This window comes from Trachymyrmex septentrionalis, unplaced genomic scaffold, assembly GCF_001594115.1.
Source record: "Trachymyrmex septentrionalis isolate Tsep2-gDNA-1 unplaced genomic scaffold, Tsep1.0 scaffold87, whole genome shotgun sequence".
NCBI classification, from domain to species: domain Eukaryota; kingdom Metazoa; phylum Arthropoda; class Insecta; order Hymenoptera; family Formicidae; genus Trachymyrmex; species Trachymyrmex septentrionalis.
In genome coordinates, this window is record NW_017306059.1 from 2,618,607 (window position 1) to 2,635,311 (window position 16,705).

Sequence of the window (16,705 nt, forward strand, 5' to 3'; positions counted from 1 at the left end):
TTGAGTCGCTTGTTGAAAGGCACCCATAGTGTCCCGTACTGGGTTCACTCAGGACAGTCAGGACCTTAAAAGGATCTTAAAAGTTGGAATCAATATGGTTGGGATATTAGATAAAAAAATCCATTGCACAAAGAGTTCAATTGTATAGATAAGAGAAAAAAGAAAAACATTGAAGTTTTATCGTACATATGTCTGTGTCTTGTATTGAAATTTACCTCATATTAAATAGTTTGTAATAAATGGGCCAATCAATTTTATTAATTTTATTCTTTAAATAATTCTACTGATTCTTCGTAACATAGGTATAGATTATATCATATTTTGCATAACAATATAATATTGTTTATAGTGAACACTGGTTCTTGGCTATTATTTGCTTTCCTGGATTAGTTGGAAAAGTATCCAAACGTATTAGCAAAAATGATAGTCTCGTTAGTTTTTCTAATATGGGCGAAGACTCTTCTAAGTCCGTACAAAAGAACAAAAAAATAAAAACATTAAAAAGAAAAGCTATTGAACTTAAAGAGCAGAAAGAAATCAAGATGTAAGCAGCACGTTTATATCTATTTAATGTGTAAATATTTTATTGTGGTTTTTGTGATTTTAATATTTAAATAATTTAATTTATAGTCCCTGCATATTAATATTCGATTCGCTCGGTGGTACTAATTACTCATCGGTAATTACTACATTAAGAGAGTATTTAAGTTGCGAATATGTTGTCAAGTTTGGTGTAGAAGAGACATTCTCGAAAGATACTATTAAAGGAGCGTATCCGAAAGTACCCAAGCAATCCAATTGTACTGATTGCGGATTGTATTTATTACAATATGTGGAAAGTTTTTTTAAGGCAAGTACACATTAAATCTTTAATATTTGATTTTTTATTATTATATGTTTTAATTTATGTTCTATATGTCTGATTACGGCGCGTATAATTAATGTGATGAGTTTATTTCCCTTTTCATAGGATCCTATTAAAGATTATACTTTGCCAATTAAAACCTTGGAAACATGGTTTGAAGAAATTGTCATAACGAAGAAGAGGGAGGAATTGTCGAATTTGATAATTGAGTTAATGAATAACACCAAAGGGAATAAACCTATTAATTTGCCTACTATAACATTTCCGACACAAAATGGCAAATTGAAACGGACGTCAAAAATCAGATGTAATTATTTCTGAACACAGAATGTAGCAACGCTTATGTTTAAGATAAAATTTCGAATATGTTTCTTATCACAAATATTGATATAGATTTTTGTTCTTAATCTTTTTTTCCATACGTTAAATATAATTGAATTAATGAATTCAATATTACTTATTTGTGTTACTTAATAAAATAATACTGATTTATAATTCAATCGTAGTTCAAACTCGTTGTAAAAATTAAATATAATAATTGCGTTATTTCAGCTTAATGCTCAATAATGGAATATACTCAACTGTGAGACTCAACTGCCTTGCAGAATTGTATTGTTAATTTAAGTGATACATATGGTGAATTTGACCATTCGCACTACACTGGATTATTACACATAAAAAAAGGCTGCTTTTAAATATCTAGTGACAATATAATCAGCTTTGACAATGAAATTATATATACATATATATGTTCTGTTAAATAACGTAACAATATCATTTACAATTAAATTGTTTAAAATATTTATATGCTTTTAGATTTAGTATGCACTAATCTAGTGTAATGCAAGTTAAATTTGCTAACAGATAATTATTACTTGGTTTTCGCTTCTGAGAATCGATTGTATATCTCGAAACGAAATGAAAATTACAAAAAAAATGGGCGAATTTATTAAATATTGACTAAAAAAAGTAAGTAATTTTATTAAATGTTGACTAATAAAATTATAAATGTTCTAGTAAATTCGTTCACGTTTGTAATTTTCAAGATACACGATCGAGTCCCTTCGTAAGGTACGCTTTTGCCGCGCTATAAAAATTGGATCGCATTCAAATTTTCCCGCGTGATGAAAAATACGTACGTATATGCTCTTTCCAGAAAACTGGATGGTTGATTGGTTGACTCTTGTCGCGCGGTGAGCGTTTCCGCGTCCTGTGCAGGAACCATTGCGCACTGGTGGTGTTTTCGAACGCAGTCTTGTTAGAAGTTAGGTTATTTTCGTCAACTGAATGAGTTAAAGAGAGAAAGAGAGCAGAATCATCGTCGAGCAAGCACAGGTGTTTTCTTGTGTATTCGGGTATTTTACTCGCACGCATGAAATCTTGCGGATTTGCGTCGTTATTTACCATTTCTTTCGATTCTAACGGATTTCGCTATTTCCGACATTTATGTGAGGCTGCCTGCGTCGGGCACTCTTCCTCACATTAATCCCGCAACACCGGCAAGCGGAAACCACGTTTTCATTTTTCTTAAACAAACTGATAACTAAGCTCTGATGTTATTTCGTTTCTCGATCGGAATCGATCGTCCTACTCTACATGTTACACATGTTGGAGCACTGTGCTCGTTAGTATACTTAATACTTATCAGTGTGCTAAAATTGAATCCGAAAATTTACACGTCCAGAGTTGAAAACCGTCTAAACGTTAAAGAGTCGCATTGCTGTGTTCAATATCGATAAATGATACTGAAGATAAAATACAGATATACTTGGGATTGTGTGTGTGAATGAAATATAGATCTTGTTGAATATATAAGAATACAGATTGCAACAATAAATTGAAATGACAATAATAATGATTGAAATGATGTAACTCGATATCCCAAAATTTGTTCAATCATCTTATACATATATTTTTTGTTGAATTTAACAAGTGAATTGCAATAGCAATACAAGGTCTGTTTTCTAAACTGATGTACACTTTTGGAACTTACAATGATAGATACATAGATATTAGGCAAAAGCGAGAAAGAGACTTCTATTGCAGTCTCTAAAAGCTGGAGTAAAAAAAACAGACCTATAGATACAAGGAATATAATTAGATTTTATTTAGAATTCAAAGATATTTTTTTGATTACTTTAGACTCCTGAGAATACTGCAGAGATAATATTATACAAACTAGTGAGCAATATGGACGATGCAAACGATAAAGTTGTTCAAGTGAAAGAAGAACCAGAAATAAAAAAAGAAGATGCAAATATTACTGGCAGGATATTTGTGAAACAATTCGAGTTACTGGAGGCTCCTTTGTTGAAGAGTACCAGTGATGATGTGCAACGTGCAATCAAGGGTCTTCGAGAAATACCGGATGAAGAACTGAATGAGTTCCTCGATGATGAAGACTTTATGAAAGGATTGGACGTCGTGGATGCATGGGAAAGAGATGAAGATAAAAACCGCGAGATTGAGCAAAACAGGACAGAATCTACAAAGCAGGGAAAGAACCAAATCTCTAGGTAGTGTCATTAAATAAATAATAATTAAGTAAATTTTTATGTAATATTATATTGTTACTATACTTTATATTACAAATAAAGCCGTTTTACGCTCTTTCTATGAAGAGTGCAATTTCTGTAAAAAAATAGTGCCATGATTTTTCTTGGATTGAATTAATTACATTAATTTGTACAAATGTATTATGTTTAATTCTAATTTTAGTAATTTAGTTATAAGTTACAAAACTACGTGGTCAGATAGTTTCCTTACTCTCTGCTACATGTATGTTACGCATATACAATCTATTATGTTTAATATGGAAGTTTGCATACTTTAGCAAACAAATGATGGCAAGAGTAATTATAGGGAACATCATCGTCCCGAGAAGGACAAACGCAAAAAGCCGAAGAAAGAAGAGAAAAAACGTGAGGAGACTCGGCGGGATCCTTTGAAGAGCACCAAGGACATCGAAAGAGATAAGATGCGAACGAAGAGAGACACCGAAAACAAGCTTCTTGCCGAAAAGGAGAAGGCGATCAAGTACTTGTTGGACTCTGACAACGTAGTCCCACCTGGTACGGAAACTGAAGCCATCCAGAGTATCGCTGAGGAACAACAGAATAGAGAACGAGCTCAGCGTGAAGCTCAACGAAGCAGAGAGCATCGCAGAAGTAAATCGTTAGAACGTTATGAAAGAGCGAGTCCATCTCGGCGCAGAACTCCCGATCGATCTCGGTTAAGCCCTCATCGACGAAAAAGTCCCTTTATAAGCCCGGATCATCGTAGGAGCCCTTTTAAAAAAAGCGTAGAAACACATAGAAGTCCTTACAGATACAGTCCAGGTAGATTGAAAAATTCACCGCGCTCCTATGATCGGAGAAGTCCCAAATTAAGTCCTGATTCTCGACGAAGAAGTCCTAGACGACTTAGTGGAGAACGACGATCCAGTGTAGAAAGAAGACGGAGTGCTGAGCGACGTAGGAGACGCGCTGATTGGATGCATGAACGGTGAGGAGACAATATTCTTAACATCTTTGTTAAGAGATATTAAAATTTTTTCCGGTTTAGAAAAAAGATTTGAAAACTTACTGTCACGTGGTCAAACATTATTTTTTATACTGCGTGTACAGTAAAGTTACAAATAGTATTTTGTGTACAAATATATTGTAATTATGATTTATTATACTATATATATATTGGTTACGGTAGACACATAATTTTTTAGATTTTGCTAATTTTGTATTAGTGTATTGTACAAATACGTATACGATATGAAAATAGATTATATCTTAGTAATTATCTTGATTAAGCCGAAGAAGCCGATCTCGCGATCGGAGGAGTCGCAGTATGGAACGTTCGAGAAGACGATTAAGCCGTTCACCAGTAAGCAGACGGTACAGTCCTCGTCGTCGAAGTCGTAGCAGATCATTGGAGAAGCGCCCCAGGAAGCGTTCACCCTTCATCAATGAACTAGCAAGACAACTAGGACATGAAGCAATGTCGACTGCTGTGAACACCAGTGGATACGTACCATCCGCGACGATGGAAGGGATTGCACCGTTACTCAATCCGTCCACATATCAGCAAGAAACGGATAGGGCACTGCCACCAACGCAGCCGCCACCACCACAACCATCACTGCCATCGTCATCATCAGCTATGTTACCACCTATGTCAAGTGGACCGTCATTTATAAGCTTTGAACCTATGCCGACTGCACCGTTAATGAATTTCGAATCTATGCCTCCCCCAACCATTGCCCCAACCATGACTCCAACCAGTTATGCATCCGGTCCGGTTATGTACAATCAGCCGAGTGCTGCTGCTGCTGCTGCTGCTCCGCCACCGGTGATGTGTTCACCGTTGCTTCCTATACCCTCGCCGCAACCTGTACCTCCTCCCGTGATGGATCGTGCACATGCATCGTATAATCCATCGTATACTGCACCCTTTGTCCAACAATCATCGATCCGTCAATTTGAACCTCCAAAGAAATCTGTAAATCATTCAATCACATCTTCCACGTCGTCGCAGAAGCAGAATTATTCAGAACATGGATCAGCGATATCGTACAAGGAAGTTTACTCTCCACCCCAGCAGGAACGAATGAAGACACCTGAACCACCGATCATCTCCAAACCAAAAGTAATTGCAATATATATAATAGTGACAAGTATTTGGTTTTAAGTTATGACAAGAAATGTTTATCGGTATGTCAAAGTTAATTGCATTAATTAATTTAAACTTGTCATGAAGATTGTATTTATTTCAATCATGTATTTTATCTATAGAAAAAAAATTAATTGTTTTTATGACTTCATCTTGCAGCAAAAAACGAGCTTATCCAGTCTATTGGAAGCATCTGTTTCAGCCAAAGGTGCGAGTATGTTTTAATTTGTTTGATCGCGTAAAAATCGCGTAAAGATATAGAACTGATAGAGTTCACTTTTTTTGATTGACTACAAGGATACAAACTACGTTTCCTGTGTATCCTATTTATGGAACGATACTAATTTTTGTTTTTATCCCGTCCTTTAGATTCATCTAATATACCGGTACTATATCCAGGTAAGACCTTTCAAATTTTTAATTTACATTGCTTATTAATTGCGCCATATGAGTTGTGTGACGTGATTAGATATGGAATTAAAGTGTGCTTTTGTTTAAAAACATTTTTCTCTTACGTGATTTACAACGTACGTGAAGATTGCAAGTAATATGACATAAAACCTATTTTTATAAGCATTATGGTATATATAATTCGGAATTTTATTCTACGCGACTCTGTTTTTTTTTTCTACTGATAGGATTCAAGCCTGAAATAATGCGACATTGCGAACAAGCGATATATCAGCTTCCCGTGGAGGATCCGCGTTTAAAGATGAAGGGTAGATTTTTCTATGATCGCAGCGAAGAGAACAATACGAAAGACGTTTCCGACGATCATACATCGAATTCGATACTTTTGCAGAAAAGTAAAACTAAGATATTTTGGAAAGAGACTAATGTGGAACAGCCGATACCGGTTCCGAAGACAACTCAAACGCATCAGAAAATCTGTCAGACAGATGAGGTGGAAACAGAAACTAAAGGCGTGCAAGTACGCGTTACCACTGTCGACTTTGCATCACAGGTCTATGCAAACGATCTCCAGCAGGTAAGAGAAGAGAGACGGCCGATAATGGATCGTTTAGATTGGAGCGTACGAGATACTTACGAATATGGATCCAAATTTCGCGAAGTAGAGGATCTAAGATGGAGTTTAAGTAACTCTTCGCAGAGACGTACTTGGAACAGGCAGTCATCTCCTTCTAGAAGATCCGACGAACAGAAGCATCATTTAGATCCTATGAATCATGAATCTAGAAGTTCGAGGCTGGATTCTCCTATTAGAAGCAATGAGTTTTCTGCTCAATCTAATATACGTGACCATTATAGTCATGACAGATATTCGCCTGATTATCAAAGACGTTCTATCGAACGTGATGAATTTCATGATAGAAGAAGCAATCATAGCCGTGGAGAAAGCCCGATGGAACTAGAAGAATCTGATGATGATTTAATGACTGGCCATACATTCCAAAGAGGATCTGATTGGCATGGAAGAGGGAAAGTCTCAAGGGGTAAAAGTCATAATTTGCGAGGAAAACATGTAGGAGGAAGATCATACCGAAGTCACGGAAACTATCGGGGCAAGTTTTAAAACTATTCATTATATACACAAAATGTTTTTTAAACAAATAATATATAATCTACTTTATTAATATTATATATATTTAAAAAAAATATATGTATGTGTGTGTGTATATATATATATATATATATATATATATATATATATAAAGCGACAAAAAATATTACATATTTTAAATATTTTCTAAATGATCAAACATTAAATGATACTGATTTCTATGATACTATGTGCATGGAATTATTTCATGTTAAATAAAAAGTGAAGAGAATACAATTTTCAGGATAAATATCAAAAGTTCAAATATGAATTTATGGTGAACAACAGTGAAAAAATAACTACATAGCATAAAATGCTCAAATAACTTTACATAAGTGTATTTGATGAAAGCAATACTTTTGCATACAGCCCCTGAAAAGAACACCAGTATCTGCAAAAGCATCATATCATCGTCAGTTTCTTTTTATTATAAGAGTTGTCACAATCAAAATGGTTATATACATGTATGTAATCTTACATCGTAAGATCTCATAGATATGATAAGTGTTGATACATACTTCGATACTTTTGTTATTTTGTTTGTGTCATTAATATATTACAACGACGTTGCACAACAATTTCTGCCAACAAAATACAGCTTTAGGATTAAGAAAACGTAGTATATGTAACGTAATGAAAATGTAACGTAGATTTAAAAGAAATTGTAATAAAAATTTAAAACAAAAATAATAAAAGTTACGAATTAAATTTATATTATAGGAATTAGTGTGCAATTTTGTTTTTTATCCTGAAGATATTGTAAAAATCTCTATTATATTTCAATATATTGACTATAGGTATATCTCTATGTTTTTATAACTACAAGTAATTCTCTATGCGATAAATTACTTTATGTAGAATTAGAAATATATTGTTGATTAGAAATATATAAATTTATTTTTTAATTATGCATCTTATGTTTTTATTAGTAAAATGTATGCTGCAAACTAATCCTAAAAGCGATTGCATACGTTGCACAGTGCTCGAGTATTGCATCATGTTATGCCATGCAATTTGTACAGTTTTGTCTCGTAACGTCTCGTACGTTCATTCGTAATCTTTTATTTTGTATAAATAAAACTCATTTGCATTACTCTGTGTTTCGATTTTATGTATTATATTTTTTACAGAGACAGCATTTTATCAGTGTTACGCCATCTTGTCGCGCAAGCTATTAGTACGTAATATATATCTTATGAAGCTTTCCAGATGTAATTTTTTTTTACAATTATTCATATAATTTTTCAGAATTTCTTAACTATAAACTTCAGAATTTTTTATATAATTTTATATTTTTTTACATGTTTTAGAAATGCAGAGAAATTCTACATCTTTTCCAGAATATGAATTCTGAAATATTGTAAGATTTTTTTATTTTATAATTTTCGAGAAGAAAACTTATAGCTAAAAAAATTTGTTTTTTTTTTAAATCTTTATAAATTTAAAATATAAAAATTCTAAAAAATATACAATGTAAGAATCTTTTTTACCAATAATTTATTACAGTGCAATTATTTGTGCACATTAATAAAATTTTTGATTGTTTAATGCTTATATCAACATATACCATGTAATTATAATCAAAAATACATATTTTTTAAAAAATAACTCCAAATTATGATAATGAATTATTGATAAAAATTAAATAAAAATTTTTAAAATAATTTTAATTGTAAATTATTCTTCATGATTATATATGTTCCGTAAGTGATGTCTACGAATTTTTGCAACAAAATTGTGAAAACTTATATTGCAAATATAAATTAATTTTTGCAATTTGCAAAGAGTGATTATTTAAAAATATGTCCACCGCCAATAATATTTTGAGAAAAAATAATTGCATTGTTAAATTTAACATAAATCCCTAGCGACGCGTTCTTTAGAAGTTAATTGCGCTGCAAATTGCATTCTTTTAATCTTCCGGCACGACTGTTCGATTCAAATTACTCTAGCGAGCAATTTATACTGCAATTTAGCGCACATTCAGTTTATGAACGTCCGGTTTAGATTGCTCACGAATTCCGCTTGACTTTGCGGATATGAATGTATCATCGCAAAATCGCTCAATGATCTTGACAGAAATCTTAGAGGAGCATGTGCCAAGTCAACTACGTCATGTCGAGTCGATTTCCCGTTTACGTAGCTCATGATTCATTCTAAATCATCCGCTTTTAGACGAAACGTTCTTTCCCTCTAAGTCGTCAGTTGTCGCTTTTTTTGACTTTGTGATTAAACTTGTCACTCGAAATCCGATTGCCTAGCTAGAGAAAAGAAATAATCTTTGTTGAATTGATACGTTTTTCTTTTTATGATATGATTACTTTCCATGAGATAAAATGATTACGTTTTTCATGAAAGTTAATTCTACATTTAGTAATCGACCTTATTCGCAATTGCTATATAATATGGATTGACAAAACGATCGGATTTACTTGGAACGTTCACTTTCGTTTCAATTGAATAAATTCATCATGTTGATCGATTTGTTTTCGATTTTAGAAGAGAAGAGAGGTTTTTCTTCTTATTTTTTCTTGATTTTGAATTTACAATCATTACACACAGTCGTAGTGTCACTTGAATAAATCCAGAACGGATTTTGTCTTTTATTTATAAAATTATATTTATTTTTATTTTTCTTTAATGTATTATATCTCTATGTTCTTTTTAAAAAAGCAAAATGTGATTCTTTCAAACTTTAGACATAATATGGAATTTTTAACAAGTATCGACAAGTATCAGATTAATATTAAAGAATCGCTATTTTTACAACAAACTGTATATATTAAAAAGCTGTTTACAATCGTTATATAGTGATTACAGATTTCAGTTGCCTAAATTCAGAATGGACTTTCGTCTTTAATTTATGAAAAATATTTCTTTTTCGTTAATATATTATAATTTTTACGTTCTTTACAAAGAATTAACATATGTGATTCTTTAGGCTTAATATGGGTTTCTACAAAGTATCAGATTGATGCCAAGATCACCGCATTTTTATTAATTCTGTATTAGCTAAATTATTAAAAATAGTAAAAATAAAGAAGGAAAAATCGTTCGAAGAAGAAAATAAAGAATTTCTTTTTTCAGATAAACTAATTTTTTAGAATATATATCCAAACGGAATAATTTTATTTTCAAATATCTTAATAACGACTTTTAGTACATTCACCCCAAAGTCATATCCAACGGGATATAGCAATTTTCATTTATATAGCAAAGGGATAATTGAATTAATTAATTACAATTTAATGAATGAAACGGTACATTATGTTGATATCGAGAGTGCAATCCACGGGGCCAAGTGGCGACTGGCGCGGCGTGTGTGCGCTGGGCGGAGGCGGCATCTGACGCGAGTCGGAGGCATCCGCTGTTGTCAAGCGGCGTGATATCGCGTTGGCAGGCCTGGTGACGGACGTCGGCGGTGGTCGACGGCGATCGGAGTGTCGGACGGCGCGGCCCCGAAGGCCGTATTTCGGTACGCGACTACGCGCGCGCGCGTGTGCTATCTTTCCTTCCTTCTCTCTCCCGCGCTGAAGCGCTCTACCGCCACGACATTGGCGCCCCTCTCGCGCGCCGCCTCGCGGCCGATTACGCCAACTATTTCGGCATGGATCCAGCTCCATGTTCGCCCGTGAAAGCGATGCGGTGTTCCCGCGGTTAGGACGTTGTACGATTCTCGTGTGTGCTGCGGGAACGTCGCGCGTTACCCGTCGTGGAAGCCGCGTGCTCGAGCGCCCGCTCAACGTCGTCGCGATCGGTGCCCGTTCGTGCGCGTCCGCGAGCCAGTGGTGCGTCAGACAACCTCGTCTCGTGTGTCTCAGTGTGGCGTGGCGGCACAGGAGCAGCCGCAGCAACAGCAGCGGCGGCGGCAGCGGCGGTGGCAGCGGCGGCAGTAGCAGTGGCAACGATCTTAATTCAGAACAGTTCCTACAAGGCGTTCACGCGTCAGCCGGGAACCCTGTAGAAGCCGATCACGGCTGCGACGCGAGCTGGCGAGGAGGAGCGCTCGTCGGTGCGTGTCGGCGGTGGCGACGGCGACGGCAGCAGCGGCGGCGGCGGCGCGTGCTGCGAGGCCTGCGAGGACGAGGTGAATGCACGGCGGCCGCGGTGTGTGCCAGTGGTGTGCGCGCTCGTCGCCCGTGGAAACCCGCCAAAACCCGCGGCCGCGAACAACCACCACTATCGTCATCCCTAACATCGCTACTACCGTCAACAGTAGCACCAGCAACAACAACGATATCAACAACGTCGGCAGGAGAAGGATTCTCTCGGGTGACGACGACGACGACGACGACGACGACAACAACGACAACGGCATCGTCGTAGACAGTAGTAGCTACAAAAATCCCGTGACGGGTAACAACAAAAACATCAGGAATAGCAGCGGTGTTACTTGCGCACGACGACGACGACGACGACGACGACGACGACGTTGTTGTTATTGTTGTTGTTGCCGTGCCGTCTTGTCGACTGCGGCATTGTCCCGGCACGACGCCGCTGCCGGTGACGGCTGGTCTCGGGCGGTGGTGGAAAGGAAGTAGAAGTAGAGACAGGAAGGTCGTCGCGCTCGTGTGACGGCGGCGACAACGACAACGACAACGGCAACGGCGGCGGTAGGAATAGCGGCGACCGCCCAGCTCACGCGCTGTCGTTGGCGACAGCGGCGTCGGCGGCTGCGTTCTGTTATTATTTTGCCGCGGTGCTTTTGACCCTTCGGTACCGGGCGAGTTCATTGCGGCGCTGTCGCGGGGGTGTCAGCCGGTAGTACGTCCGCACCGCGCACTCCACCGCGTATCCTCCTCCTCTTCCTCCTCCTCCTCCTCCTTTTCCATCCGTCTGGCGGCAGCAGCGCCGGCGTCGACGGAACGGCCGCCTCGTGATCATCAGGCGCGAGGATCGTCGACGGGGCGCGTCCCTAAGGCGCCCGTCGTCCCGTCACGGGCTCCCGGGGACCCCGGGCTCCTTCGAGCAGAGTGCAAAGGAGAGTGCAGGACATCGTCGACGAGGGAAAGACAATACCACGTGATAGTTCTCGGGAACGAGCGAACGGCCAAGTGTAAGCGGGTCAGTCAGTACTGTCAGTAGTCCGCGAGGCTTCACACCGCGGTCACATCGCGATCGTCATAACCTGAAAGAATCTGAAACTGCCTGAAGGAACCGGCGACATCGAGGGTGCTCCATCTGTTTCGTCTCCCTCGTTCCTTCTTTTTCTCGCGCACGCCAACGAAAACAAACCCGGGCCTTACGAGCGCGGGATTAATATACCACCTCGCCACCTGATCAGGTGGCGCGCTCGCTGTTCCTGTTTCGGAGTACGGGACTGTCAACCGCTTCGTTCTGACTTTTGACGGAGCGCGGAGGAGCGGCAGCAGGAGAAAGGTATTCCACGTACACGGGAACGGAATCTCAGTGAAGAGACGCCTTCGGCGTGCTTCGGCAAAGCGGCCGAGCAGAGTGGAGCGGTGTGTCCACGTGTGTGAGTCATAGTCGTCGACGGATCGTCAAACCTCCGGTATACCGACATTATCAACGCTATTATCGCCGCGCACGTTACGCCCAGCCGCGCGACTCGCTGAATCGTCGCCCCGCGAATCCGTTTCCTCGCGTCCTCCGATCGACTTTGAAGAATAGAGAGGGAGAGAGAGAGAGAGAGAGAAACGCGCCGGCGGATACCAACAGTGAAGTTTCACGGCCGCGACCCGATTGCGATCGGCGAAAGGAAAGGCGCAACGAGCGAAGAATACAATCCCGCGCTCGCGCTCGTCGTGTCCCCGCGTGTGTGTACCTGGCATAAGCGCGCGCGTGTGTGTGTGTGCGTGCGTGCGTGTGGCGTGCGTTTGTTTGTGTGCGTGCGCGAAGCCGCGTCGTCATCCGGCACGTTCCGGGGCCGAGGGAAGTGTGGTGCCCCGCGCTGCTCATTATGCTCGCGGAGACAGCTCGACGATAAACTCGGCGCCGACGGTGGGTTTTCCCCCCTTCCCTCCCCCTCTCTCCCCTCCGTTTTCCTCGAAGGTGCGCTCCTCCAGTTTCGCGAGTGCTCGCGCTGTTTCGCGCGCGAAGAGGAAGTATACCGTAACATCGAGTATCCAAGTTTTCATCTCTCTTGCCCTCTCCCCACCCCGCTCTATTCCCCCTCTCTCCACCGCTGTCACCGACATTACTACACTTCGTCGCTCTTCCCCCCCCCCCTCCTCTGCCTCACCTGTGAAATCTACTCCATTGGTGAAGTGCGCGACTGTTGAAATCAGTGAAAACGTACCGTGGTGTCTCCCCCGCGCATTATAACGCCGTACATAAATCTACGTACGTATGTATACGCGCATGTACATCTGCATCGTCCAGTGTGTTCGATAAGTGCGAATTTTTCTTACTTTCTCGACCGGATCTCTACCTGCTTTGTGTGTGTGTCCCCTCAATCTCTACCCGTTTCTCTCGTCTATCATTCACGGCGTCGCCGGCTTGTTTTTTTTCCCAAGTGGATCGCCGCATAGAGAGAGAGAGGCCGCACGAGTGTGACGGAACAAAGGAGGACGTATTTCAGCTTGCGTGAGGGTATGTACTCTACATGAATCCTTTCTTTATCTCATGTTCCGCGGGCGCGAAGAATCGCGTCCGCGTGGTGTGTTCCTTTTGAGGTTAGGTTTGGGACGCGCGAGTCGATCGAACGGTCGGAAGGCAGCGGCGTGTCACTCGTGATTCGTCGTGACGTCATTGGCATCCAGTTTTTCATTTACCGGTCAACTTGCAGTTAGACTTGGGTAGTTTGAATCGATTGTGTACCTTGAAACGAGTTGAAAATTATAAAAGTGAGCAAATTCGCTGGATATTGATTAATGAAATTATAAATATTCTAGTGAATATTTGCTCGCTTTTGTAACTTTTTTATCTCATTTTAAGACAATCGACTCTCTAATGATAAATTAAAAATTGTATTTTTTAATATACGGTTGATCACTGAGTTGACTTCTGTTGTCAATAACTTTGAAATTAAATTATTACTGCAAAGTAGTTAGTTTAGTGATTAACTGCAGCAAGAAAAAATCAATTTTCTTAATTACTGTCAAATTAAGTAAGGTAAGTCAAGTTTAAATCGCAAGTTAATCAAATAATGAAAAACCGGACCTTAATCTGTTTATACATGAATTAGAGTATATTCTTCATGCCTGTTCTTTTTAGCTGAATTTTCTTACACGGTTCATTTTCTTTCTTTTCTCTCCATATTAGAGAAAATAAGAGAAATGATGGACCGTGCAAGAAGTTCAATTAAAAAGAGAAGGCTTTGTGTATTCAGAGACTTGGTTTTTTTCTTTTGTATTTAATTTATGATTAGGTTCAACTTGATAAAATACATAAAAATAATGAAAAACATAAAAATTATTTTTAATTAGTTAGAAAACTGATGATTTAATTTAAGCTAAACCAAACTGATGATTTTGAATATTTTTTGAAGCTGTTATATATATTACAAAACCAATAAGTTTTTAATAATTTACTGTAGCTAAAAAAAAACACAATTTTTACATTATTATCAGATTTAAATACAATTAAGTTTAAACCACAAGTTAACTAGAAAATGAAAAAACTAGGTCGAAGTGAAATGAAAGTATCAAGTCTGTTGACGTTATTGAATCCCCCAAAATTTTTGCTTAAAATGAGATAACAGGTTTGTTCGCGTTGCATAAAATTTGTTGAAATCTCTAAAAAAATGTTTGTACTTATAACGAGATAAAGATATATTCAGGCGTTGAAGATAGAGAAAGCAAAAATTTTGAATGTAAAAAGTGTAAGCAACGCGAGCAGACCTAAATACATACTCGGGCGTTGAAAAGAGAAAAAGCGAAGATTCTGAGTACAAAAAGTGCAAGGAACGCAGCGGATCCTATATTAAATATTTAGCGAAATTGAAAAAGGAGATTGTAATGCAGTTCAGTGCGTCAATAAAAATAAATAATAAATCTGTAGCGTCGCGTCGTCTCTCGTGTTGTTTACGCGTGTGCGTAAACAAGTAATGTGCGTATAACGCTCCGAAATGAACGAAAAGAAACTGCGATCAGGGGATTATTTACATTTTGAATTCTACACATATCTTGAAACGAGGCGAAAATTACAAAAGTGAGCGAATTTCCTAGAATATTTATAATTTTATTGGTCAGTCAGGTCAGTACTTGGTAAATTTGCTCACTTTTTTGCTATTTTCATCTTGTTTCAAGATACAGAATCCGATCTCCAGGAATCCGAGATCGTCTCAGCTGCATCCTCGCGCGTCCCTTCACAAGTAGATCCTAACCTCAAAACTCTCGTATGTGAATAACTACGCCGTTCAACGCACTCCGCTGCCTCACAGGTCTCGCTTCTCCAAGCAGTCCAAGCGCGCCGCTTAAACAGCTGTTTAAGCGGCGCCGCAAGTGGCGAGTCCCGCGCTCTTTTTTTCCCATGGAGCCCGCGCGATCAAGGGAGTCTGTAAATAAAGCGTGATACAGCTCAGATTCCACTGATAGTGTAACGCGACTGGTCTTATCGATATCTCTCTGCTTTTCCTTGAAGGCAAATGTATTTATTCGTATTAACATTTATCAATGGTGCGATTAGACGGTATTACCTGTCTGTTTATTATGCAATCACTAATTCTGAATTTATTTCTTTGCCGGAAGTTATAGTAGGTATCTGTTGATATGCGTAATTGTGATTACATTAGAGGCAATAAAAAGAATAGGGATCGGGGAATAAAGAATAGAAAACAGGAGATTGATTATGGATTTTGAAACGAGATGAAAATGATAGAAATGAGTAAATTTATCTGAATATTTATAATTTTATTGATCAACGCCTAGTGAGTTTATTTATTATTTTTATAATTTTATCTCTTTCTCTTTCTTTCTCATTCTCACCTTTTTTCAAGATACATTTGACCTCCAGAAGTTAAAATTTTCGCTTATTCTTCAATGCTTGAATATATATTTATCTCTTTTAAATTAAAAAATATTGGAGGATTTCAAGTAATGCGAGTAAATCTTGAATCGAGGTGAAAATGATAAAAGTGAGCCAATTTATTAGAATTAAAATTACTTTATTAGAAAAATTTACTAGAATGTATAATTTTAATTTACATCTAGTGAATTTACTTATTTTAGTAATTTTCACCTTGTTTTAGATACATATTGATCCTCTGTTCTCTATTCTGTTTTCTGTTCTCTATTTCTTTGATTATTTAGTTGTGCTTTTGGTGTAAATAAAAGAGGACGCAGAATGAAGTGAATTGTGTATTAGAAATATTCAAAGATTCTCTCTCTCTCTCTCTCTCTCTCTCTCTCGCATGAAACATATTTATTCGCGATAGCAATCGACATCCTATTGGCTTGTAACGATAGAAATATATCAATTTTTTTATTTCAAAATATATATTCATTTCAACATATGAATGTCGCGTTTAATTATTACTAGGCATTCACAAAACTAATCAGATGTTTTAGAAATGTAAAAAAATTTTGATGATAAGAAACTAAAAAGGACATTCATAAAAAACAAATTTTTATAATTTATTATTGTTAGAAAAAAGGAACGATATATATATATATATATTTCTAAAGTATTATATATATATAAATAACTGAAAT

At 38.0% G+C, this 16,705-nt stretch overlaps 4 protein-coding genes across 5 annotated transcripts in view; 3 read left to right on the forward strand and 1 right to left on the reverse strand.

The window, feature by feature from the left end:
- LOC108755373 (sentrin-specific protease 6-like) overlaps nt 1-1,198 on the forward strand; it is a 3,752-nt gene extending 2,554 nt beyond the window's left edge. The window contains exons 6-8 of the mRNA XM_018498313.1: nt 350-544; nt 631-850; nt 971-1,198. Of these exons, the coding sequence (XP_018353815.1) occupies nt 350-544; nt 631-850; nt 971-1,186 (631 nt within the window). The 3' untranslated portion in view covers nt 1,187-1,198. The remainder of the gene's footprint in view (nt 1-349; nt 545-630; nt 851-970) is intronic.
- A 1,538-nt stretch (nt 1,199-2,736) lies between these two features.
- On the forward strand, nt 2,737-7,737 carry LOC108755370 (serine/arginine repetitive matrix protein 2-like). 2 transcript variants are annotated; one of them, XM_018498309.1, is made up of 7 exons: nt 2,737-3,381; nt 3,728-4,369; nt 4,672-5,506; nt 5,690-5,738; nt 5,900-5,929; nt 6,169-7,053; nt 7,336-7,737. In XM_018498309.1, exons 1-7 carry the CDS (start codon nt 3,056-3,058, stop codon nt 7,338-7,340), a joined length of 2,772 nt encoding a protein of 923 aa, XP_018353811.1. In that variant the 5' UTR covers nt 2,737-3,055; the 3' UTR covers nt 7,341-7,737. The 2 variants fall into 2 exon arrangements, with proteins under 2 accessions (XP_018353811.1, XP_018353809.1); XM_018498307.1 differs by lacking the exon at nt 7,336-7,737 and having other exon boundaries at nt 6,169-7,064.
- Nucleotides 7,738-8,958: 1,221 nt separating this feature from the next.
- On the reverse strand, nt 8,959-11,005 carry LOC108755375. Its single transcript, XM_018498315.1, has 2 exons — nt 10,356-11,005; nt 8,959-9,352 (listed from the first exon to the last, which is right to left on the reverse strand). The coding sequence occupies exons 1-2, from the start codon at nt 10,712-10,714 to the stop codon at nt 9,349-9,351; spliced, it is 363 nt and encodes a 120-aa protein (XP_018353817.1). The 5' UTR covers nt 10,715-11,005; the 3' UTR covers nt 8,959-9,348.
- A 12-nt stretch (nt 11,006-11,017) lies between these two features.
- LOC108755372 (serine/threonine-protein kinase minibrain) overlaps nt 11,018-16,705 on the forward strand; it is a 96,525-nt gene continuing 90,837 nt past the window's right edge. The window contains exons 1-2 of the mRNA XM_018498311.1: nt 11,018-11,178; nt 13,568-13,643. The gene's annotated coding sequence lies outside the window, so the exon portion shown is untranslated. The remainder of the gene's footprint in view (nt 11,179-13,567; nt 13,644-16,705) is intronic.

Coding starts and splice junctions, on each gene's coding strand:
- LOC108755370 (XM_018498307.1), top strand. CDS start 3,056: ATGGACGATGCAAACGATAAAGTTGTTCAAGTGAAAGAAGAACCAGAA. Junction 5,507..5,689: donor CGATCATCTCCAAACCAAAA/GTAATTGCAATA, acceptor TTCATCTTGCAG/CAAAAAACGAGCTTATCCAG. Junction 5,739..5,899: donor AGCATCTGTTTCAGCCAAAG/GTGCGAGTATGT, acceptor CCCGTCCTTTAG/ATTCATCTAATATACCGGTA.
- LOC108755375 (XM_018498315.1), bottom strand. CDS start 10,714: ATGGAGCTGGATCCATGCCGAAATAGTTGGCGTAATCGGCCGCGAGGC.